A 23223-nucleotide genomic window follows, 5' to 3' on the forward strand; every position below is an offset into this window, starting at 1 on the left:
GGGCTTCGGAGGGGAGATGGGTGAGCAGGGAAGAGCTGCATGGAGGTGATGGGGTCTCCAGGAAGCCTCCGGTGGACAGAGGTCACCTGGCCTGTTTCGTGGGCAGAGAGGGATGGCTCGCTGGCCCTCGAGTTGGGCAGGCGGGTCTAGGGCTTTTCACCTCAAACTCTTGGCACTGCCTGTTTCTCCACCAGGGTTTCGCCTCTGTGTTATTATGCCCCGGCACTCTGGGCCACGGCCCCTCCCTCCCAGTCCCTTCGCCACGGCCCATTCATCGCAGTACAGTTCGTGTCGGGCTTTTGGGCACCCAGGACAGTTCGAAGCTCCGAACTGACAGAGCCTCCCTCTGAACTGCAGCCCCCGCTCTACTCCCAAAGCCCCTGAGCCCCTGCACCCATTGTCTGGCTTCAAACTGGTGGAGAAACAGGCAGCGCCAAGTGTTTGAGGCGAAAAGTCCCATTCCGTGGCAGGCTGCCGGTGTGTTTTTTAGGTGTAAAAGTCCCACAAAGGCAGAAATTCCTGCATAGCCCCAAGGGCTATATTTTATGATTCTGGCCAGGGGCGAAGAGGGCATTAAGGCTGGTGGTTTCAATGAAAACTGGGCCAAAATAGAAATGACATTGAAGAAAGAGACATTCTGAGCCATTTAGAAAATTAGCAGTTGGGAGATTGCAGAAAGTCCGTCAAGAGTTCTGCTGAGGCACCAGAAGCAAGGAATGATGGATGGTGGAAGGGAACAGAAGGAAGCCGTCTCCTCTGGCCATCCCCACATGGGGCCTCTTCCAACTCTCCTGGTTTGATTGCTAAAGTGCCGTGCTGCTGGCCGGTTTCCAGTTGGAAGCAAGTTGGCATGCCGCAAGAACCCATTTGCAAGAGTACTCTACCGGGGAACTTTTTCTCCTTGCCATGGCTGGGTGCCTTGATGCAGGCAGAAAAGCTACGGTTGGGCCATAGAACTGCCCCTGGCGCTCCAGCTAGGGATGTTTTCGAACGGCTCTTGGTGGCACCAGAGATGTTTCTGCGGGGCGTCCAGCCCCAAGAAGGACAGGTGGAGGGACTTCTGAGTCATTTCTTGATTGTTCTTCGCCTTTAGACAGAATCTTGCCAGACTCAAGCAACTATCGATACTCTGGGAACTGCTGGGGAGGAGCCGCCTTAATCCTTCTCTGCCGACCAAATTCTCCACACTTTGCTGCCTCTTTGGCCTCTGGAAGGCAGCCCCTCCCTCCTGGGAATCCATACTACCTTCCACCACAGCATCTGTAATGTTTGGATGAATGGGAAGGAGATTGCAGCTGTAGATGGCCCGAAAAGTGGAGGGCTCTAGAGATGCCTGTCCTGGAGTTGCCTCCTCCTCCTCCTCCTCCTCCTCCTCCCACTTCAAGGTTGCACATCTTTTGTTTTTCAGACTCTCCTGTCTTAGACCATGACGGACACGGCAGTCAGCAGCAGCCCCGGCCAGTGGGGGTATCAGAGTGATCGGCAGATGGCTCTTCAGAGCAGGTGAGCAAGCTCCATCCGTAGAGTTTCCTAAGCCTTGGTTTGGGTAACCCTGGTTTCCTGAATTAGCCTTCACGGGGGGCGGGGGGGGCTTTGCATGATGGTTGTGCACAGCACACAAAGACCAAAGCAGAGGGGTTGTGAGGCTACTGGTGATTTCATCGGCGTTGTGGGCAGGGGTTGGTATTCACTTACCTTCACTACCAGTTCGCAAATGTGAGCGCGCCAGAGCGTCAAAAACGGGACGTGATGACCTCCAGGTGGGCATCACTGCCCCTACTGGTTCTCCCGAACCGGATAGAACCGGCTGAATACCCACCACTGGTTGTGGGTCCCTAGAAGGAGCTGGAGGTCCTGGCGCCAGAGAACTGTTGGAGTCTCTAAGGAAGGGGTAGAGAGGCGTCTCTTTCAGGGGTGGGCGACTCCCGCAACTTAACGACTTCTGGACTCAGGAATTCTGGGAGTTGGAAGTCCACAGGTCCTAAACTTGCCACGATGCTCCACCCTGCTTTAGATGCTCTGGCTATGTTCCTGCACCAAACAGAAGACTGGACCTGATGACCTCAAGGACCCCTTCCGTCCCAGGATTGTCAGCCAGGGAATTTAGAGGCTCTTTCCATCCCCCTCTTGCGCCCTCTCCTCTTTTCCAGTCGTGAGATGGGTGCCTGCGCCCCGTTCAGGGGGTGTCTGCGCCCCGAGGGCTGTTTCTGAGCCCAGGGCTTGTCTGCGCATTAATCAGAATTTCCTCATTTGACCTCCGCATCTCGCTGACCGGCTTTGCCCCACGTAATTGAATTCAGCCTGTTAATTTCCACCCTGAAGCGCCTGTTCTATCTCGCCTCGCTCCTCGGTTTTGTGCCTGAATTCAATTCCGGGAATTTAAATAATATATGCCTCTCTTACTCTGCACAAGAACTCTTCGCTCCTTATCAACTGCCTGGATGCTAATGGCCTGCGGAGAAGGAAGGAGAAGACATACAGAAGGGGGAGGGGGGAGGGAATTCATTAGGTTTTAAATTGCTTGCAGGTCACTTGGAGGGGGGTGGGGAGCACGGCCCAGGGAGGATTTGGATGCTGGGGCCATGGCTCTGCGGGTATCCTGACATTCGTTGCTGGTGAATTTTGGCAGACCGAAACATCAGTTCTATTTATTTTATTTGTTTTAGGGTTGCAGTTCCTTTGCCAAGCATCCCCATTACTTAGTTAGTTCCTTCCTGCACGCTATAAAATTTCTGGCATTTTCAAAAAAAGGAGCAATTGCCCATAAGGTCTCCCCCATCATTCATATATATCTATATATCTATCTATATATGTGTGTGTTTCCCTTAGTATGATTCACTTTAATTGCAGCGGGCTTGTTTTCTGCATCCCCTTGGAGAGGCTGGCCCGCTGCACGCAAATCCTTTTATTATTTAGCAAAATATAGCCTGCCACTGTCAGGAAATGAAGCCGCCTGATTCATATAACACCGCGAGCCAAAAATGCTGGCTTATTATTTGAAGAGGACAAACAGATGATTAGAGGAGCTGGCTTCCGAGGCACAACCTTTATTTTTCCACTTTGCTCTTCCTCGGCAAACCCAAGCCAGCTTTTTCCTGTTTCTGCAGCCCCAGCAATAGATCAGTGATACTGGCGGTTAGATCTTTCGAACAAACCCCAGTTCCACAAGATCATGTCCCACAGGGGGCCCCTCGAAGGCCAAACCCTTGCAATGAAGTCCATGTGCCACTCGTCGGAGCCACAGCTAGTAGGAAGGGCCTCGGCCAGGCTGGGCCACCAATGGGGAGCCTTCGTCTCTTCTGAAGTTCTCTGTGGGCTGCACAGCTTCCTTCTGGCCATATGTACCAGGCACCAAAAGCCCCATATGAATTCAGGTTTTAAGTACCAACCACAAAAGCCAATCTGACGGCTTTATCATGTAAGGACTAGCCTGGCCGTGAGCTTCCAGAGGCGATTAAGAAACATGAAATTTAATAAGTAAATCAATAGGTGGGATCTCAACGGAAATGCTCTCTCAATTGGGGGGGCCCTGACCCTTCACAACTTGCTATAGAGTCCTCCTTTATGGGGTGATGTGTGCTTTTTTTTTCCCCTCCCCCCCCCAGAGCTCCTGAGGGTCACTCGGCCCATGGAAAGCAGCCGGAACGTGGGCGGAAGGGCGAAGAACTGACCGATGAAGAGAAAGAAATCATCAACCGGGTCATCGCGAGAGCCGAGAAGATGGAGGAGATGGAGCAGGACAGGATCCAGTGAGAAAGGGAGGGGACCTTTGGGGTCTCGGCATTCCTTAGTGCCCTTCAGTCTTTGACCTCCTCCACCAGGCCAGGAGCCCCCTCCTCAAAGGAAATAGCCCCGACTGGGGGGTGGGAAGAGGAAGACAGTTAGGGGTTCTGCCATTGGATGAGTGGAGCCGCTATTAAAGAAGAGCACAGAGAAAAATCACATTCCCAGGTTTAGCCACAACAGCTGGCCAATTTCGGAAAGGTTTCTGGTTTTTTTTTAAATTATTATTATTATCTTTTTTATTCATTAAACATGAAACTCAGTCAACTGATCATTTAAAAATGCGTCACAAATACCACTGACTGGTCCTAATGGTTGATACGGGTTGCTGCCAGCATCCCAGGTATCAACCAAGTACCTTCTTAAAATGTACGATGTTCCAAGTAGTGGAGTTTGTTGCAGTTCCGCTGGTGTTATTGCAGGAAGCTGCAATTTCTTGATGTGTTTTGTAAAGTTCTTGGACGTGGTACCAAGTACCCCGACGACCATTATGGGTATCACTGTTACATGTTTCATCCATAGCCGTGTAGTTTCGATGGCCAGGTCACAATATTTCGTGATTTTTTCCAGTTCTTTTTCTTCGACTCTGGCATCTCCTGGTACCGCGATGTCAATAAATTGTACGTTTCAGTGTTTTTTTTAATTTATTATTTTTATTTTTATTATTATTATTATTATTATTAACTTTATTCATTAAACATGAAACTCAGTCAACTGAACATTCAAAAATGCATCACAAATACCATTGACTGGTGCTAATGGTTGATATGGGTTGCTGCCAGAGTCCTAGGTGGTTGTTGTTGTTGTTATTTTTCTTTAATCCCTGCTGGTCTTCCCTTTACCAGCCCTGTGGGGAGGGAAGAAAGAGTTCAGCCGACTTAGTCCCTCTCCTCTCCGGTGCTGCACTGCACCAATTCTTTCCCCGGGAAGACAAGAAGGAACGTATCGCACCAGGAAGCGGCTGACAGTAGCTGCAAAATCTATGCAAAATGCAAAGGGAGGAAGGAGGAAGGGTTGTGGGGGAGTGAGGCAACATTTCCCACGTTCCTAGCATCCTCTAGATCAGTGGTCACCAACTGGTGGTCCATAGACCACTGGTGGTCCGCGAGAAAATTTGGGTGGTCCGCAGAAAAATTATTTGCATTTTTTATAATGCGCTCAATCAGGGGTCCACAAACTACAACCCCTGGGCCAGATACGTGCAATGAACCTTTGTGTTGCTGCAGAGAGTCTCCCCCTTCGGGGTCTTTTTGTGTGGGTCGGAGGGGGGCAGAAATTCCAACTTGGGGTCTGTTTCAACTTCCTGGTACAGGGCTTTGGGCAAAGGCTGGAGGGAAGAGCCGCTGGTAGTGAAGAGCCGGAGGGCCTCGTTCCAGTGGGACAGCATCATGGCCTGGAACTGGCTGACCATCTCAGCCAACTGAGCCTCCAGGTGCCTCTACCTGGCCTTGCACTCCCCCAGGTCTTCCCTCTGCTTGGAAAGCCTATGCTCCTAGTCCTCAGTGAGGTACTTCTGCTGAGTCTCCTTCTCGGTCGGATTCAATTTAAACTGAGCTGTTTTGCCAACTCTTTCTCACGGTGGCTGCTTAGCTCCAACAACTGCTTCCTGTTGGGGCCCTAAGGAGCCCAGGCGGGCAGGCGAGGAGTAGCGAGTAGAGGCTGGCAAGGCACCGCTCGACGTGAGTGACATCGAGTGGGCCATGCCCACCCAGTCACATGCCCACCTTGCCACGCCCACCCAGCCGGTCATTAGGCAGATCATATTAGTGGTCCGTGGGATTTTAAATTATGAATTTAGTGATCCCTGAGGTCCGAAAGGTTGGGGACCCCTGATCTAGATCAGACCGTGTGGCCTTGCAGCTAGATTTGAGTTCAGAATTGGGCACCGGGTGGGGAGGGGTCTTTCTCGCCGTGAGATGGTCACCCAGGCTGGACAAAGGAACAGGAAGCAAGATTTGCTTAACCACCAGATTACTAACTCTGCAATGCAATGATTCCCATAATAACGGCGGCTAGAAAGATCCTAAGACTTCACAAATGTCTCGCTTAACAACAGAAATTGTGGGCTCCACGGTGGTCGTAAGCCGAGGACTACCTGCCAGGTGGGGCTTAGTGGTGACGCATCACTGACTTCCTTAAGGCACCGCCGTATTTTTTTTTTAAAAAATGAGCGTCAGGTTGTCTAAACTCCCCTTCTGCAGGGGCGGCTCAGCCCGGCTTTGTTCCCACGGGACGCCTTTGGTTCCGCCTGCGCACCCGCGGTGACGGCTTGTTCAGCGTTGGCTTCCACAAGATGCCCTGGCGAGGCAGCCCACCCCCTTAGCGTGTGGTTGTGTGCCAAATCGGAACGTGTGCGCTCTCCCTGGGGGAAATATTGTGGCTTGCCAAAGATGGCAGGAGAAATATTGAGATCTTGCTGCGATCAGTCAACCAGATTGGCTGTCTGAAAATCTGCCTGGCAGCCAACAGACGCGCCAAAGCCAGCCCAAACAACAGATGATGATGGGGCCTGAAAGAAGGGGCGCTTTAAGGTGGGAGGGGGGCCGGCTTGGTTTCCCAGAAGTCTGAACTTTCCCAATTTTTCTGGATCGCCAGGGGTTGGGGCCAGAAATCCCAGGTTTGAAAAAAAATCTCAAGGTTGATAACAGGACCGAAACAAACCAGAATCAAGCCCTTATCGAGTGCGTCCAAACGGCCCACTTGAAGGGTGGGAGGGTGGGAGGGTGTCTGTCTCCCCCCCTCCTCATTTGCAAAGGGATGGGGGCTTGAGTCTGGCCTTGGGGGGGCGCTGTCTCTAGATCTCACACAGTATCCTTTGGTTTAGGCGCCTCATGAACCGTCTGGACGACATGCGACGTAACATCGCAGGGGACGGAGTGGACCGCTGCATTTTGTGTGGAGAACAGCTGGGTCACCCGGGCTCGGCTTGTGTGGTGTGTGAAGACTGCAAAAAGGTGAGGGGGGGGGAATCCCTGTCCTGCAGGCTTTCTTGCCCCCACCCCACATTCCACTTCCATGTAGCATTTCTCTCTCTCTCTTCTCTTTTTCTCTTTCTTTCTTTCTTTCTCTCTTTCTCTCTTTTATCTTTCTTTCTTTCTCTTCTCTCTCTTCTCTCTCACTCTTCTTCTGTTTCTCTCTTTCTCTCTCTCTTTCTTTCTCTCTTCTCTCACTCTTCTTCTCTCTCTCTTTTCTCTCTCTCTCTCTCTCATTTGCAAAATGCCTTGCTTTCTTGCCTTTCCCTGCCGTTGTTAAAACTTATTTTCTTTAATTAATCTTCTTAATTAAGTCTGCTGATTAAGTGAACTGAATGGGAGGTGGGTCTCTGCCGGATGCCAGGCTGGTGGCATGTTGGCTGCAGAGATGACTAAGAAAACGCTGCTCTGGCAACCGGCAACTTTGAACCCAGAGCCTTCTCCACTGCTACCCGGCACAGGTGCCATCCTTGCGTCTTTCTCTTCCTTGCAGAACGTTTGCACCAAATGCGGCATCCAGACCACCAACAATCGGCCTCACTCCGTCTGGCTGTGCAAGATCTGCACCGAGCAGAGAGAGGTGGGCTCTGGAAACGCCCCTCGCCCTTCCGGGATGGGCTGTTCCGAAGCCTTTGGGGAAGTCTGGGGACCTTCACACTTTGGGCTGCAAAGCTAGAGCGGAGTTGTGGCGAACGGCCGGTTCCTTCCTGCAACCGCTCAAAAGCCCCTTTTCAAGCTGAAGGCCGCCCTTAAGCAATGGGGGTCTGGAAGAGGGAAACGGAGGGATAAAGGCCTCCTCCTTCAGGGTTCACAGTAGCAACCCTGCAGAGCGTTCAACTCTGAGAATAGAATAGAGTGGAATGGAATGGAATAGAGTGGAGTGGAATAGAACAGAACAGAACAGAATTCTGTATTGGCCAAGTGTGATTGGACACACAAGGAATTTGTCTTCGGTGCATAAGCTCTCAGTGTACATAAAAGATACAAGAAGGAAAGCTTAGCAAATTGCCCTTTTAATTACTGTTATATTTGTAACTGGTTTTTTATATTTTTATTGCATTTGGATAGCAACATAGGCGGCGTATAAATCTAATAAATAAAATCGAATGCAGCACCATTGGAAGGCCAGCGTAGGAGAGGGATCCAGAGGGTTAAAAGTCCTTTGAGCTCCAGGAGTGGCCCATACGAGAACTGTCCCCCTCCCCTTCCGTCCCGTTAACCGGACCCCTTTAATCTGGACCCCTCTTTCGTGCCCCATGGAACCCCTCCTTCTCCTTCGCTCTCCGCTTTCCAGGTATGGAAACGCTCCGGCGCCTGGTTCTTCAAGGGTTTGCCCAAGCAGACGCTTCCCCAGCCCATGCCCATTGCCAAGAAGCCACAGCCGGCCGCCAGCAGACCTGCTCCCCCCATGCAGGAGCCAGCAGCGCCGAATTCCCACCAGCAGACTCCCGGTGAGCCCTAAAGGTTTGGCCATCGGACTTTGGAGGGGTGGCAGGGAGGTAGGAATGCAGGCCCAGCCTCATCTCAGAATGACAGAGTTGGAAGGGACCTTGGAGGCCTTCTAGTCCAACCCCCTGCTTGTTGTGACCCAGGCCCAAGTAGGTAGTAGTAGACGCAATCCAATGTAGGCAGTGGTGAAATCTGAACCGGCTTACTACCGGATTCGCTGGCTGTGCATGCGCAGCTCTGATCATCAGAACCTTTTTTTGTTTATTTTTAAAAGCATTTTTTTACAAGCTATTCGGCTGGATTGGTTGTAAAAAAAACACTTTTAAAAGTAAAAAAAAAGGCTCTGATGATCGCGCAGCTCAGCTCAGAAAAGAAGGAAAATATTTCACTACTTGAAACAATTTAAAAATGATGTGATTTGCCTGCAAGAGACACATATCAAATTATCAGACCAAAAATACTTAATAAACTCAAAATTAGGTAAACATTTTGTTGCATCAGCTTTGGATAAGAAGCAAAATGGTATCGTTGTATGTATCAGGAAGGCTATACCAGCTAAGTTAGCCCAGGAAGATTTTGAGTGTCCCCATCTGGAGGCTGGCAAAGGGATCACGCCCTGCAACCCTTTACCAATTAAAAAAGGGAGCTTTTTTTGGGGGGGGGGAGGTCGTGCCCAGGTTCCAGGGATGTCTTTGGAGGCAAACTTCAGCATCCCATAATAATAACGCTTGCAGAAGCGCTCGAGAGGGCAGCCTCCGTCCTCCTCTGTCCTGTAGCGTCTTTTCAGTGTCCGCAGAGTCGCCTTTGCGGAAGCAGTTGATAAATTCACAAATAAAGGAGAGCAAAACCAATCATTATCTGTCCGTTTTCTGCTTCGGTGACCTGAAATCTCTTTTTTTCTCCCTAAGACCAAGGCGCAGCTGCTGCTTCTGCCCAACAAGGCTCGTACGGTAAGACACGGAGGCTTCCCTGCTGGGGTTGCTTTCCGGCCCTTTGCCTTTCAAGCGAGGTTCTATTTTTGGGGGGACTGGTTTTGGTGGGGGTGGGGGTGAGGGTGGGGGTGTTTCAGGCTGACACCTGCCACTCCCAGCCTCGGCTTTTGCAGATCTGCTCTGCCCCGGCCTGGCCTTGGGTGCCCCCCTCCCCGAAGCTGCGGTTGTCAGCTGCTCATCCGGAACAGCTCATTTTGAGTGATTGGGCCATTATTAAAATCTGAATTACTCTGTCAATTGCCTGGAATTGCCAAGCCCGCCGGGAACGCCAGGCTGGGCTGTCTGATTGACGCTGTCTGAACACTCATTAGCTGGCTCCCCAGAACAGCTGATCCAGGCAGCCAAAGGGAGGGGGGTGCAGGAGAGACAGAGAGAGAGGACAGAGAGGAGAGAGAAAGATAGAAGAAAGAAAGAAAGAGAGGACAGAGACGAGAGAGAGAAAGAAGAGAGAAAGAGAGAGAGAGAAGACAGAGAGAAGCGAGAGAAAGAAAGAAAGAAAGAGAGGACAGAGAAAGAGAGAAAGAGAGAGAGAAGAGACAGAGAGAGAGAGAGAAGACAGAAGAGACAGAAAGAGACAGAGAGAGGAGAGAAAGAGAGGAGAGAGAGAAGAAAGAAAGAGAGAGAGACGACAGAGAAGAGAAAAAGAGACAGAGAAAAGAGAAAGAAAGAAAGAGGACAGAGAGAAGCGAAAAAGAGAGAGAAGAGAGAAAGAGAACAGAGAGAAAGAAAGAGGGAGAGAGAGAAAGAAAAAGAGAGAGCGAGAGCTCAGCTTTTATTGTCTGAGGGGTGGGGAAATAAAATAAAATCCCTCTTTTCCATCCCAGGCATGCAGGGAGAATCTTGGGTTTACCTGGGACCAACAGAATCCTTTGCAAAGCATTTAGCTTCCTTTCTTCCTTGCTGATCACTGCTGGGGGAGAAGATCTGGGGGGGAGGATGCAAGGAAGGAGGGGCTCCTCAGCTGTCCCCAAACTCCATTTATTCAAGGGAGCAACTGCACAAAACAAGAGAGGGGTACCTGGAGATTTCTAGTTGTCTCATTTCTTTCCCCCCCCCCCCAAAAAAAACAGGAGCTGGGCCAGGAGCCCCCGCTTCCAATCGGGGAAATTACCCCCCACTTCACCGAAAACCTTCGGAGGCCAGGATGGCACCGAGTGGCAGCGAACACCCCAGAGAGGCCCGGCCGAGCCAGGATTACCCGGCTGAGAATGAAGCCGCTCGGAGCGCAGGAGGTGAGGGGGAGCAGAGGAAGATGGGGAGCGGGGGGGGGGTTCCTGTGTAAGGATGTGTGGGGACGCGTGAGAGGCAGCTGTGCAGAAGAGTTGGGTTTTTAAAATCTTGGCAATTTTAAGAGGGGGGGGGTGGACTTCTGTCTCCCAGAATTCCCCAGCCAGCCAGATTTCCTCGACCCTTGCTGATTCTGGCAATACAATGGCCATAAATACTGTACTCTATGGCAGGGGTCTCCAACCTTGGTCCCTTTAAGACTTGTGGACTTCAACTCCCAGAGTTCCTCTGGGAGTTGAAGTCGACAAGTCTTAAAGGGACCAAGGTTGGAGTTCCCTGCTCTACAGAACAAACTTGAATCTCCTCTGTGCGTGTTTGTATGTGAATCTGGCAACCGCTGGCATGAAAAGAGTGGCTTTTCAACTGCCCTTCTTCCCCATCCACATCTCGGTGGATCCGCCCCCAGCGGATTCCATCAGATCTCTGCAGCCTGGATCCCTTCTGTGACTCTGTTTTCTCCCTCTTCTTCTTTCCCCCACTCAGGGATCAAGCGAGCCAACGCGGCCCCACCTGCTGGCCCCAGAGACCGTGCTGCGCCTCCCCACCAGAGCCCCTCTGCCCAGGGGGCAGGACCAGGTCCAGTACGGGGGCCGCCTCTGGGACAGGGCCTGCGTGGGAAAGGGGTGGAGGGCTGGGCTCTGAGATTTCAGCCACGTTCCCACAACCCAGCTTAGCTCATGAGGTCGGAGCTGAGCTTAGCCAGAGCTAGCCGGGCTGACCTTCCGCCTCCGTAACCTCAGCTGGGCTTCTCTCCTGACTTGGCCCATTGCAAACAGCTGAACCTGATTATGCCCATGTCTGTTTCCAGAGGGAAAAATTCACAGGTGAAATACTCGCGGTTTGGACCGGATCGCCCAATCCGGTAGCAATGGTGGTGGGTAGTTCAGAGAACCGGTAGCAAAAATCCCTGCCTACCCACCCCCATGCCCAGCTAATTCACATGCTCATCAGGCAAAAAATGGGGGGGGGGTTCATTTGAGAGAGAGAGAGAGAGAGAAAGAGAGAGAGAGAGAAAGAAAGAAAGAAAGAAAGAAAGAAAGAAAGAAAGAGGGAGGGAAAAAGAGAGGAAGGAAGGATTACAAACCTGGCAGTAGACGCCGCTTCAGAGGATAATCCAGGGCTGGGAGGGATCTGGAGGTCATCCAGTCTAACCCTGCTCCAGCAGGACATTGTGAGTTTCTGTCTTTTGATCCCCCAGTCACATGACATCACCACCACCAAGCCACGCCCACCGAACCGGTAGGAAAGAAATTTAGATTTCCCCACTGGGAAAACTGTTTTGCTCCAGCAGTTCTCTGCTTTCACAGGCGCGTCCTCCCAGGCGGAGCCCCCCGCCTCTCTTCCTGCTGCACCGCCCAGGGATAATACCGCTGGGCCTGGGTACCCCCCTGTGGGAGCAGAGAGGCCCCCGCGGCAGGTGGCTCCGTACAGCCAGGCCGTGGCCCCGCCTGCTGCCCCTGCGGCCGCCCGGCCCCCTCCTCCCGACGATGATGACGAAGAGGAAGCCAACAGCTACGACTCGGATGAGACAAGTGGGTGATTGGTCCCACCCTCGCTTCCAGCAGCGTTTAACCTCGGCCCCTTTAAGGCCTCTGGATTCCCACTCCCAGAATTCCCCAGCCAGCATTCTCAAGTGGGGCCACCTCACTTTGCCCTCTTCCTCTGCCCTCTTCCCTTATGGGCCTTGCCTGCTGCTATTTTCAAACTGCTTTGGGGGTGGGTGGGTGGGTTTGTCTTTTGGGGTGAACAGGGAAACACCCCCCCCCATTCACCCTTTGCTCCTTTCCCAACAGCCACCCTGGGGGCCTTGGACTTCACCCTCTTGTACAACCAGGAAAACAGCTCCTTGCAGTGCAGCATCATTAAGGCCAAGGTACTCCCCCCACCCCCGTTTCCCCCCATCAGGGAGAGCCATTGGGTACATGAATTTTAAGACGTGGCTAAAACTGGCGGCAGGGAAATGAGTAAAGAAATGATTTTTCTTTATATAAAGCCTTAGTAAGGCCACACCTAGAGTACTGCCTCCAGTTTTGGTCACCTCACTATAAAAAAGATGTTGAGACTCTAGGAAGAGTGCAGAGAAGAGCAACAAGGATGATTAAGGGACTGGAGGCTAAAACATACAATGACCGGTTGCAGGAACTGGGCCTGGCTGGTCTAGTGAAGAGAAGGACCAGGGGAGACAGGATAGCAGTCTTCCAATATTTGAGGGGCTGCCACAGAGAGGAGGAGGGGGTCAAGCTATTCTCCAAAGCACCTGAAGGCCAGACAAGGAATAATGGATGGAAACTGATCTAGGAGAGATTCAGCCTGGAAATAAGGAGGAATTTCCTGACAGTGAGAACAATCAACCAATGGAACAGAAGTTGCCTCCGGAAGTTGTGGGAGCTTCATCACTGGAGGCTTTCAAGAAGAGACTCGACTGGCATCTGTCAAAAATGGTGTAGGGTCTCCTGCTTGGGTGGGTGGATGGGTGGGTTGGACTAGATGACCTGCAAAGTCCCTTTCAACTCTGTTAATCTGCAATTCTCTCCTCCTCTCGTTGACCTCTGTGGGATCGTTTTTTTCTACCAGGGCTTGAAGCCAATGGATTCCAACGGGCTGGCAGATCCCTACGTCAAACTGCACCTGTTGCCGGGGGCCAGCAAGGTAACTGGGGGTGGGGTGGGGTCAGGAAGGGTTTGGGGTCCAGCGTGGCTCAGTCCGGTCTCTGAAATGGGACCTTTTGGATTCAAAAGAGAGGTGCCCATTTGTCCTTCCCCCACCCCCGCTCCCCTGTTTCTGCCAGTCCAACAAACTCCGGACCAAGACGCTGAGAAATACACGGAACCCCGTATGGAATGAAACGCTGGTCTATCATGGCATCACGGATGAGGACATGCAGAGGAAGACATTAAGGCAAGAGAACGGGTTGGCTCTCTGCCAGAGACTCTTTTCCTGCCTTTAAGAGGTGGGGGGGGACTTCAATTCCCAGAATTCCCCAGGCAGAAAAAACACGGGGCTTAGCCTACAGCAGGGCTCTCCAACCTTGGCCACTTTACGACTTGTGGGCTCCAGTTCCCAGAATTCCTCAGCCAGCGCACACTGGCTGAGGAATTCTGGGAGTTGAAGTCCACAAGTCGTAAAGTGGCCAAGGTTGGAGACCCCTGGTCTACAGGTGATCCTCGACTTACAACAATTCATTCAGCAACCAAGGTTGGAAGGGCACTGAAAAAAAGAGAGGCTTAGGACCGTTTTTCATACTTACGACCTTCGTTAGCATCCCCAGGGTTACGCGATCAAAATCCAGGCGTTTGGCAACCAGTTCACCCAGGGGTGAAATCCAGCAGGTTCTGACAGGTTCTGGAGAACCGGTAGTGGAAATTTTGAGCAGTTCGGAGAACCTGCAAATTAACACCTCTGGCTGGCCCCAGGAGTGGGGAGGGAAGGGAGATTTTGCAGTATCCTTCCCCTGCCACGCCCACCAAGCCACGCCCACAGAACCGGTAGTAAAAAAAAAATTGGATTTCACCACTGGGTTCATCCTTACGACCGTCGCTGTGTCGTGAGGTCAGGTGATCCCCTTTTGCGACCTTTTGAACACGCAGACTCAATGGGGGAGGCAGATTCACGTAACAACCACGTTACAACTCAACAACTGTCGCGATTCACTTAACAAAGGTGGCGAGAAAGGTCCCGAAACGAGGCAAAATTCACTGAGCCCGTCTCTCGCTGAGCAACAGAAATGTTGGGGCTCAATTGTGGTCGTAAGTCGAGGACATGCAGGACTTTCCATGTCCGCACACTGGTTTGGAGCCGGGGTGGTGGTGGTGGTGGGGAGTTCCCACCCAATGGGGCTTTTCCCTTGAGAAACCAGCCGATGGACAGGTTGACCTGGGTGGGTTTTCCCTTCTCGCACTCAGGATCTCTGTGTGTGACGAAGACAAATTCGGCCACAACGAGTTCATCGGGGAGACGCGGGTGGCCCTCAAGAAGCTGAAAGCCAACCAGAAGAAGAACTTCAACATCTGCCTGGAGAGAGTCGTCCCGGTGGGTAGCTCCATCTCGGGCTGCTGGGCTGGTTGGTTGCCTCCGCTCGTCCAAACGGTGCCACATTGTGCCAGGAGAAGGGGGATGAAGGCAGGAGCGGTTTCAGCGGCAGCTTCAGATCTCAGAAAAGGTGGTTTATTTATTCATGAGCCGTGGTGGCGCAGTGGTTAGAGTGCAGGACTGCAGGCTCCTTCTGCTGACTGCCGGCTGACTGCAATTTGGGCAGTTCGAATCTCACCAGCTCAAGGTTGGACTCAGCCTTCCGTCCTTCCGAGGTGGGTAAAATGAGGAGCCAGATTGTTGGGGGCCAGAGGCTGACTCTGTAAAACCGCTTAGAGAAGGCTGGAAAGCATTACAAAGCAATCTATAAGTCTAGGTGCTATTGCTATTCCTTCCTTCCTTCCTTCCTTCCTTCCTTCCTTCCTTCCTTCCTTCCTTCCTTCCTTCCTTCCTTTCTTCCTTCCTTTCTTCCTTCCTTCCTTCCTTCCTTCCATGGTGCACAGAAGTGGTTAGAAGGCAGTCTTGCAGGCTAATTCTGCCCACAGCCAGGAGTTCGATTCTCACTGGCTCAAGGTTGACTCAGCCTTCCCTCCTTCCGAGGTGGGTAAAATGAGGAGCCAGATTGTTGGGGTTTGCAAGAGGCCAATTCTGTAAACCGCTTAGAGAGGGCTGTAAAAGCACTACAGAGCGGGCTGTAAGTCTTAAGCACTAGTGCTAGTAACAAACTCGGATGGCTGCTTATAAGCCAGGAGGAACTCTAGGCAACAAAGAGGACTGAAAACACAATATAGTCCAAAACACACACACACACACAAAAAAAACCCATTTAAGGCAAAAAAATAACATTGATGCCCTGATAAACCTTAAATCTCAGGGTCTCAGCAAAGCTTTCAAGTTGCCACTCAGTTCAATGGGGAGAAGGATGTGTGGAAAATACAGAGTTTGGGAGGTTCCCTCTCATATAATAAGTAAAAAACCGAATAAAATAGGCTGCCAGCTTTGGGAGCTTCCGTGCTGCCACCTTCTCGTGTGTGGGAAAGTAGGAGGGGGGATTTCATAGACGGGTTGCCATTAGACATAGTAGCATTCTTCCTGTTGGTCAAGGTCAGGCCGGTCCTGCGTCTGGAGGAGGAGTGGCCGGAGTGAGGTCTCGAGATGGGACGGAGGGTGATTGGAGCATGTGATCGGCAGAGGAGTGAAGGGATGGTTTGGGGGGGGGGGGGTTGATTTACTGAGGGAAAACCTGGATCTCCTAGATTCGAGTTTTCCCAGCTGTGCCAGTTTACCTATCCCAGTAAATAGAACTTGGAAAGATGCCCACTTCAGAGTTTTTACTTGGAGTTGGAGGGTTTTCCTGGAACGCTGACATTGTCTTCTGGGTGGTGATGTTGCTTCTCCTCTGCTCCTCCCAGATGAAGCGAGCAGGAACCACCGGCTCCTCGCGAGGAATGGCCTTATACGAAGACGAAGTAAGACCTATTTTTAGTTTTGGCTTTCCCTGCGGAAACCCAGAATTGGGATTTTGGAGCCTTCCATTTCTTTGGGCAGGGCGCCCCCTTGTGGCCCGAAGGAGCCTTTGCGGCCTGCCAGTAATTTCTCCTGCCTCCCAGCGGGCTGAATGGAGCTTTGATCCCCAGCGGTCATTATTTTCCAGGCTTTCAGATGTAGGGCCTTCCATTAAGGGGCTCCTCAGAGGGCGGAGCCTCCCCTGCCCCAGCGTTGAGGGGGAGGGAGAGAGGATGGGCTCTCTGGAGATGAGGATGATGATGATGAAGGTGAAGTTACGACGGGTGAAATGCTCCTGGTTTGCCCGATCCGGTAGCGATGGCGGCGGGTGGTTCGGAGAACCGGTAGCAAAAATCCGTCCCCGCCCCGTGCCCAGCTGAGTTGCACGATCATCAGAGGTTGTTTTTTTTTAATTTTAAAAGCATTTTTTCTTCGGCCAAAAAAATGCTTTTAAAAGTTAAAACAAAAAAAGCCTCTGATGATTGCGCGGCTCAGCTGGGATCGTCGGAGCCTTTTAAAAGCATTTTTTCTACAACCTCTTCAGCCGAAGAGATTGTAGAAAAAAATGCTTTTAAAAGTTTTTTTAAAAAAGTTGGCCACACCCACCCAATCACATGACATCCCCAAGCCACACCCATAGAACCAGTAGTAACAAATTTCACCACCTTTCACTGAGCCAGGCGGTCCATCCGCCTGTTCTGATCTTGCGCTGCTCCTTTGAGTTGTTCCGTGCTCTGGGTGGGGATCCACTTCGAGGGTGGTGGAGCAGGGCGAGAGATGTGCAAGTGGGCCCCCCGCGAACCCCCTTTTCTCTTCCCCGCAGATGGACCAAGGCGGAGAGGTGGAAGAACGGGGGAAGATCCTGGTCTCCCTCATGTACAACACCCAGAAAGGGGGCCTGGTGGTCGGCGTTGTGCGCTGCGTCCACTTAGCCGCCATGGACGCCAACGGCTACTCGGACCCCTTTGTCAAAATGTAGGTCTGACTCTGAAGGGGCCCTTTGTAGGAAACCTGGCAAAAGCTTCTCTGACCAGGCTCAGCAAAGGCACTGCTTTTTTGGGGGGAGGTGGTGGGGAAAGGGAGCCTTGTAATCTGGGCTTAGGGAGTAGAGAGGGGTCGAGGGGTTGCAGAGTTGGGGGCCAACCCCATTCCTCCGGCTGGTGCTGCCCCTGGGCCAGCCAAGATGCAAAAGGGGAAAGAAACGAACCCCTCCCGTCCTCTGCCGCCAATGCGTGTGCTCTCGGGAGCTCATGGGGCGCGTAAGTCCTACATCACTGAGTTGGTACAATTGGTTGGCACCGATATTGGCACAGTCACCATTTCTTCCATAGATCTTTTCCTTGGAGCCCTTACACTTCTTCCCCCTCGGCTGTAGCCCCCCCACCCATCCAAGGCCACCAACCCACGTCACCCACGATTTATTTTGCGGGTGGGTTTTGCGCCCCTTCGAACAGTCCTGCCAAGGAGGAATTTCCTGGCAGTGAGAACAGCTCCGACACGGATAGTTTTCCAGAAGAGATTGGCCAGCCGCTTGTCTCAAATGGTGTAGGGTCTCCTGCTTGGTCAGGGGCTTGGATTAGAAGACCTCCAAGGTCCCTTCCACCTCTGTGAGTCTGTCATTCTTCCTCTCTGCTTTCGACTTTTCCTCTTTTTTCCCTTCCGCAGTTGTTTAAAACCCGACATGGGCAAGAAAGCCAAGCAAAAGACGCAGATTAAGAAGAAGACGCTGAACCCCGAATTCAACGAGGTGAGGCAGGAGCCGGATTTCTGGTGCCCCCCCCGCCCCGAAGTTTTTCCTGGCCTCGATGCCCCCACCTGCCTGTTTGCCTTTTTCTGTTTCCCACCTGGCTTGGCTGCTTCAGGCAGGTGGTGGGTAAACGGTTTTGAAAATATATTTTCAAAAATAACGTGTCATTCTTTAAAAAAAAACAACAAAAGCACCTCGATGCCGAAAGAGAGAGAGGGAGGGAGGGAGAGATGGAAAGGAAGGAAGGAAGGGAAAGAAAGAAAGAAAAAGAAAGGAAGGAAGAAAAAGGAAAGAAAGAAAGAGAAAGAGAAAGAAAGAGAAAGGGAAGAAAGAGGGAGGGAGAGATGGAAAAGAAAAAAGAAAGAAAAATAATGAAAGAAAGAGAAAGGAAGGAAGAAAAAGGAAGGAAGGAAGAAGAAGGAAGGAAGGAAGGAAGAAAAAGGAAGGAAGGAAGAAAAAGGAAAGAAAGAAAGAGAAAGAGAAAGAAAGAAAAAGGGAAGAAAGAGGGAGGGAGAGATGGAAAAGAAAAAAGAAAGAAAAATAATGAAAGAAAGAGAAAGGAAGGAAGGAAGGAAGGAAGGAAGGAAGGAAGGAAGGAAGAAAAGGAAAGAAAGAAAGAGAAAGGAAAGAAAGAGGGAGGGAGAGAGGGAAAAGAAAAAAGAAAGAAAAATAATGAAAGAAAGAGAAAGGAAGGAAAGGAAGGAAGGAAGGAAGAAAAAGGAAGGAAGGAAGAAAAAGGAAAGAAAGAAAGAAAGAGAAAGGGAAGAAAGAGGGAGGGAGAGATGGAAAAGAAGAAAGAAAGAGAAATAATGAAAGAAAGAGAAAGGAAGGAAAGAAAGAAAAGAAGAAGAAGGAAGGAAGGAAGGAAAGAGAGGAAGGGAAGGAGGGGGAAGCTGGTAGCAAACCAGTTCCTTTCTTCAGAGGCTGAAACACACACAAACTGCACACAGACACACCCCTTTTGTAATTGTGACGGTTGTTGATCTGCTCCTGCCTCTCGATGCCTTTTGTCTTTCTGGATAGGAATTTTTCTACGACATTAAGCACAGCGACCTGGCCAAGAAATCCCTGGATATCTCCGTCTGGGATTACGACATTGGGAAGTCCAACGATTATATTGGTGAGTGGCTGCAGGGAGCAGGATAGGAAGGCTTATGGGGAGGGGGAGGGTGTCCGCTGGCTTGTTTTGAGGGGGGGGGGTCCAGGAAGGAGGCTCACCCTGCGTTTCTGTCTGGTGGGGAGGAGGGTGAAATGACCCCTTTAAAGCAGGGGTCTCCGACCTTTTAAGACCCGTGGACTTCAACTCCCAGAATTCCCCCCCCCAGCCAGCTAGAATTCTGGGAGCTGAAGTCCACAAGTCTTAAAGTTGGCCACTTCTGGTCTAGAATTGGAACAATTTAATATAATTTAATCTAAAACGAGAATTCTGGGGGCGGAAGTCTTAACGTAGCCAAGGTTGGAGAGCCCTGCCTTAAAGGACTTGCCCTAATGTTCAGCTTTAGGGGAGGGGAGGGTCTTCGGTGGCCCCTTTCATTTAAGGCAGACGACCCGGGAAGGGGCCTGCTGGGGCCAGCCCTAAGGTCCCAGGGTGGTGGTCCCTCTTGGCCCTTCCTGACCCCCTCCCGACTTTCTCTCTCTCTCTGCCACAGGCGGTTGCCAGCTGGGCATCACAGCGAAAGGCGAGCGCTTGAAACACTGGTACGAGTGTCTCAAAAACAAGGATAAGAAGATCGAACGCTGGCACGCCTTACAGAACGAGCATCACGTGTCCAGCGATTGAGGGGGCTGTGCCCCTCTGTCCACCCCCCATCTCCAGCCCATCTCCTCTTCCAACACCCCCCCACGTCCCTTTTGCTCTTGGGAAACCCACAGCTGGGATCTCTGCAGGATCCCCTCCCTCCCTCCCTCCCCTGCAGGAGCCGGTCTCAAGCCCTCTTCTCTCTTCTCTCTGCCCAGGTCATCTCGCCCACCGCCTCTTTGCTTGGCTCTGGGCCTCTCTGGGCCTCCCACAAGGGGGGGCTCTGGGGTTTTCAAGCAATAGCCCAGCATTGAGCACCCTCAGTTCGGCTCGGCTTCTTGGCAGCTAAATTATCTCCCCTTGCCCCTTCTGATGCCATCTTGATCTCCCCAACCTTTGGCCAAAGAGACTTGCCCTCCCAAGTGTTCTTGAAATTCCTTCCTCCCTCCCTCCCTTCCTCCCTCCCTCCCTCCCTCCCTCCCTTCTTTCTTCTCTTTTTCCTTCCTTCCCTCCCTCCTCTTCCTTCCCTCTCTCCCTCCTCTTCCTCTCCTCCCTCCCTTCCTCCCTCCCGTCCTTCCTTCCTTCCCTCTTTCCCTCTCCTCCCTTCTTTCCCTCTCCTCCCTTCTTTCCCTTTCCTTCCTTCCTTCCTTCCTTCCTTCCTTCCTTCCTTCCTTCCTTCCTTCCTTCCTTCCTTCCTTCCCTTCTTCCCTCCCTCCTTCCCTCCCTCCATCTCAGCATGCCAAAAGTCCCTCTTTCTCCACCCGGCTGTTTCTCTTGCCCCGGGGGGGGGGACCGGAAGCCCCTTCTGGCCGCACGGCTGAGGCTGGCCGGCTGCTTCCTTCGTGGACGGAGGCCGCAGCTCAAGAGAAGAGAAGCCAATGGCAGCTGGCAACCCCGAGGGAGGCCGCGTGAAGCCAGCCCTGTGATCAGAGGAGGGGGAGCTCCGTTCTTTGTCCGAGCATTTCTAGCTTTCCCTATGATGGAGCCCGAGAGAGGTTGGAGGCCTGTCTTTTCTGGTTTGGAGAGAATCAGGGCCTCCAGCCCCTTCCTCTGGTGGGAAGTAATTCCACTGGCAGACCCTCCTTTGCCTCTTGCCTTGAAAGGCACTGCCAGCATTGCTGGTTCCACGTAACTCCCCTGAAACCATCCCTCACTTCGATTTCTTACCCTGCTCCCCAAACCACACAGCACTTACCCCTAATCTTGGAGATAGAGACCCTCCCCCGGACAAGCAGAGCTGGTGGCCATATTTCCTCAAAGAGGCTGGGGAAAAGAGGAGGGGGCCCAGAGACAGAGGGGGAGTGGTTCTCCCCTCAATTCACAAACATTCTCCAGGCCCTGAATGGGGCTCCTTCCCTCCCCAACCTGGAAAGCTTCAGGTTGTGAAAAGCAATCGGCAGTTTCCCGTATTCCTGTGAGTTTGGGGTGTTACCTGGACGACTCCTGCTCGTCTTTGTCCAAGAGAAGCCAACTGTCCCCGATGCTTGAGAAAGCAGGCACAACTTACACACCTGGATGGCCAAACATTCTCTACAAGGAAGCATCTCTGAAATTCCTCAGAATTCACACGTCCTATCCTTTGACCTTCACCCACTCCCAAGCAGTTGAAGAGACTTGCTGGCTGAGAAGAAAACCAGTGGCAACCAGCAGGCTCCCCACAGCCCTTCCCGCCCTCTCCAACTGCTGGGCCCAGCACGTGGCCCATAACCAGACAAGTGCGCGAAGGAATGGCGCTGGGGGAAAACCCCAAATACTGGGCTTGCCTGCTTCTCCCCCCACTCCTGCCAGACATCGCCCAAGACTCACAAAGCTGGTGGCAGGTTCGCGAGAGCCTCCCATCAGGCCAGCAATGATGGTTCAGTTAGCGCACGTGGGGCACAGCTCTTCAAATTTATGGGGGCCACAAATGACCATTCTTAAACGCATCTCCAAATCCATTTTCTTCTCTCTCGGTCAGACTTTACATGGCTTTGCCTTGGATCCCTCGCCGAATTTCAGAGAGCAGATAGGATTCCGCGGAGAAGCACCTGCTCGTAAGAAGCGAGCCACGGGACCGTCCCTCGGTTTCAAAAGGCAGGACGATTCTGCTTCACAGCCTGCCTGAAGGGACGGAGATGCTGGATCAGGATGGACAAAATGGAGAAAAGGAAAAGTCCCTTTTCCTTAATGGCTACTCTCCTGTACTGCCCTGCTCCGTCCCCCCACACTGAGACACCTACCCCCTGCAAAGCCGCTCGGTTTTCTCAAAATCTTTTTTCAATACTGTTTTGTACATACAGTATGAAAGTACCTGTTAGCAGAGAACTAGAGCCACACCGGTCCTCCTTTCCGATTGATTTCCCCTCGCCCAACGATGGGTGAACATTTGCAATGAAGGTGTCCTTCCTTCCTGCCTTCTCTCTTTGTAATTAAAGCATGCACTTAGAGGCACACACCCCCCAAAGGCCCCCTCCTGCCTCCCTCCCACCCCCTTCTTTTTGCTCTTCACAATTGCATTCGGTCCAGCATGCAATGACTTCGCCGAGACAAACCAACGTTGGCAACTTATCTCGCGGGCAAAACGGTGTCACCAAAAATAGAGGGGGCCTGCCTGGTTTTCCACTGCATGCTCTTGTAACCCTCCCGCCCAACCCGACCCCTGCCCACCAAGCTGTTCTTCTCAATGCCCAACGTAATAAAGAAAACCGTAGGAGAAGCTGCGTGGTGGCTCCTGCTTTCCGTCTTTTCCCCCTTTTCTCAAGACCGCGCCTTCTGGCTGTGCTAAAGGAGAAGGGAGCGAACCTTGCCAAGGCCATGAAATTTGTTTTAGTTCGGATTTGAGGGTGAGGCTCTGCAGCTAGTGGGGGGGGGTGTCCAAAATGGATCACTTTTAACTGCTGTTGGTGGGGGAGGGGGGGTCTTCCAATGTGGCCTTTGCTTTTTTTCTCTGCATCAGGTAAGAGACAGTTGCCTTTCCTTTGTCCACCGGCTAAAGCCAGAGAATTTGCATAGGAGCAAAACGCCCATTGAAGCCTTTTGACCATCCAGGGATCTGACCGTCTCCCAGAACGACCATTGTTCTGAAAACGGGGTACTGTCATTGGAAGGGGAGCACAAAACTGGGGTTGACCGAGAGTCGAGTCTTAAGACAGTTGCACATCAAACCATCCAGCTTTGGAGAAGGGAAGTGGGCCTTTTCGGAGTGTCCTGAAAACAACAATGTTCTGCAGAAGTCAAAAGAGACTCCAACTCTTTGCAATCAAGCAACCCCAAAGGTTCCTTTGGAAGAAAGGAAGTGGGGGGGAAGCAACTCACTGTATTTCTCAGCATGGACAGCAGATGGCAGTAGCAGCCCAGCGATGCTAAGACTGGACTAACACTTGATGGCTAGCACTTGGGTGCATAGAGAGGACAGGCCGGGGTGAGGAGGAAAGAGGATCCATCGATCCATCTATCTTTCCTTTGGCAGAGATTGTGGCCAAAGAGTTCTGGGAGTTGAAGTCCCCCCATCATGCTTCAAGCTTCTCCAAAATATAATCTTTTTTCCCCCCTGAATTATTTTTTTAACCACAAAACATTTTGCCGATGGCAAAATAGATGAGTTGCCATAAATTGCTCAGCCAGCTCTGGAGAATCAATAACCGGAGATTGGTAGGTAGGTAGGTAGGTAGGTAGATACATACATACATACATAGACAAGGCAGATAGATAGATACTGTAGATGGATGGATAGATATTTAA

General features: G+C 51.8%; 1 protein-coding gene across 1 annotated transcript in view; it reads left to right on the forward strand.

Moving 5' to 3' along the window:
• RPH3A (rabphilin 3A) overlaps positions 1 to 22142 on the forward strand; it is a 32255-nt gene extending 10113 nt beyond the window's left edge. The window contains exons 2-19 of the mRNA XM_058158871.1: positions 1424 to 1503; positions 3606 to 3749; positions 6608 to 6737; positions 7249 to 7335; positions 8050 to 8206; positions 9113 to 9154; positions 10267 to 10428; positions 10967 to 11059; positions 11791 to 12015; positions 12277 to 12356; positions 13058 to 13132; positions 13272 to 13381; positions 14386 to 14512; positions 15925 to 15981; positions 16842 to 16993; positions 17684 to 17765; positions 18789 to 18885; positions 19415 to 22142. Of these exons, the coding sequence (XP_058014854.1) occupies positions 1427 to 1503; positions 3606 to 3749; positions 6608 to 6737; positions 7249 to 7335; positions 8050 to 8206; positions 9113 to 9154; positions 10267 to 10428; positions 10967 to 11059; positions 11791 to 12015; positions 12277 to 12356; positions 13058 to 13132; positions 13272 to 13381; positions 14386 to 14512; positions 15925 to 15981; positions 16842 to 16993; positions 17684 to 17765; positions 18789 to 18885; positions 19415 to 19545 (2028 nt within the window). The 5' untranslated portion in view covers positions 1424 to 1426 and the 3' untranslated portion in view covers positions 19546 to 22142. The remainder of the gene's footprint in view (positions 1 to 1423; positions 1504 to 3605; positions 3750 to 6607; positions 6738 to 7248; positions 7336 to 8049; positions 8207 to 9112; positions 9155 to 10266; positions 10429 to 10966; positions 11060 to 11790; positions 12016 to 12276; positions 12357 to 13057; positions 13133 to 13271; positions 13382 to 14385; positions 14513 to 15924; positions 15982 to 16841; positions 16994 to 17683; positions 17766 to 18788; positions 18886 to 19414) is intronic.
• Positions 22143 to 23223: the final 1081 nt, after the last annotated feature.

Source organism: Ahaetulla prasina, chromosome 15, assembly GCF_028640845.1.
Source record: "Ahaetulla prasina isolate Xishuangbanna chromosome 15, ASM2864084v1, whole genome shotgun sequence".
Lineage (NCBI taxonomy): Eukaryota > Metazoa > Chordata > Lepidosauria > Squamata > Colubridae > Ahaetulla > Ahaetulla prasina.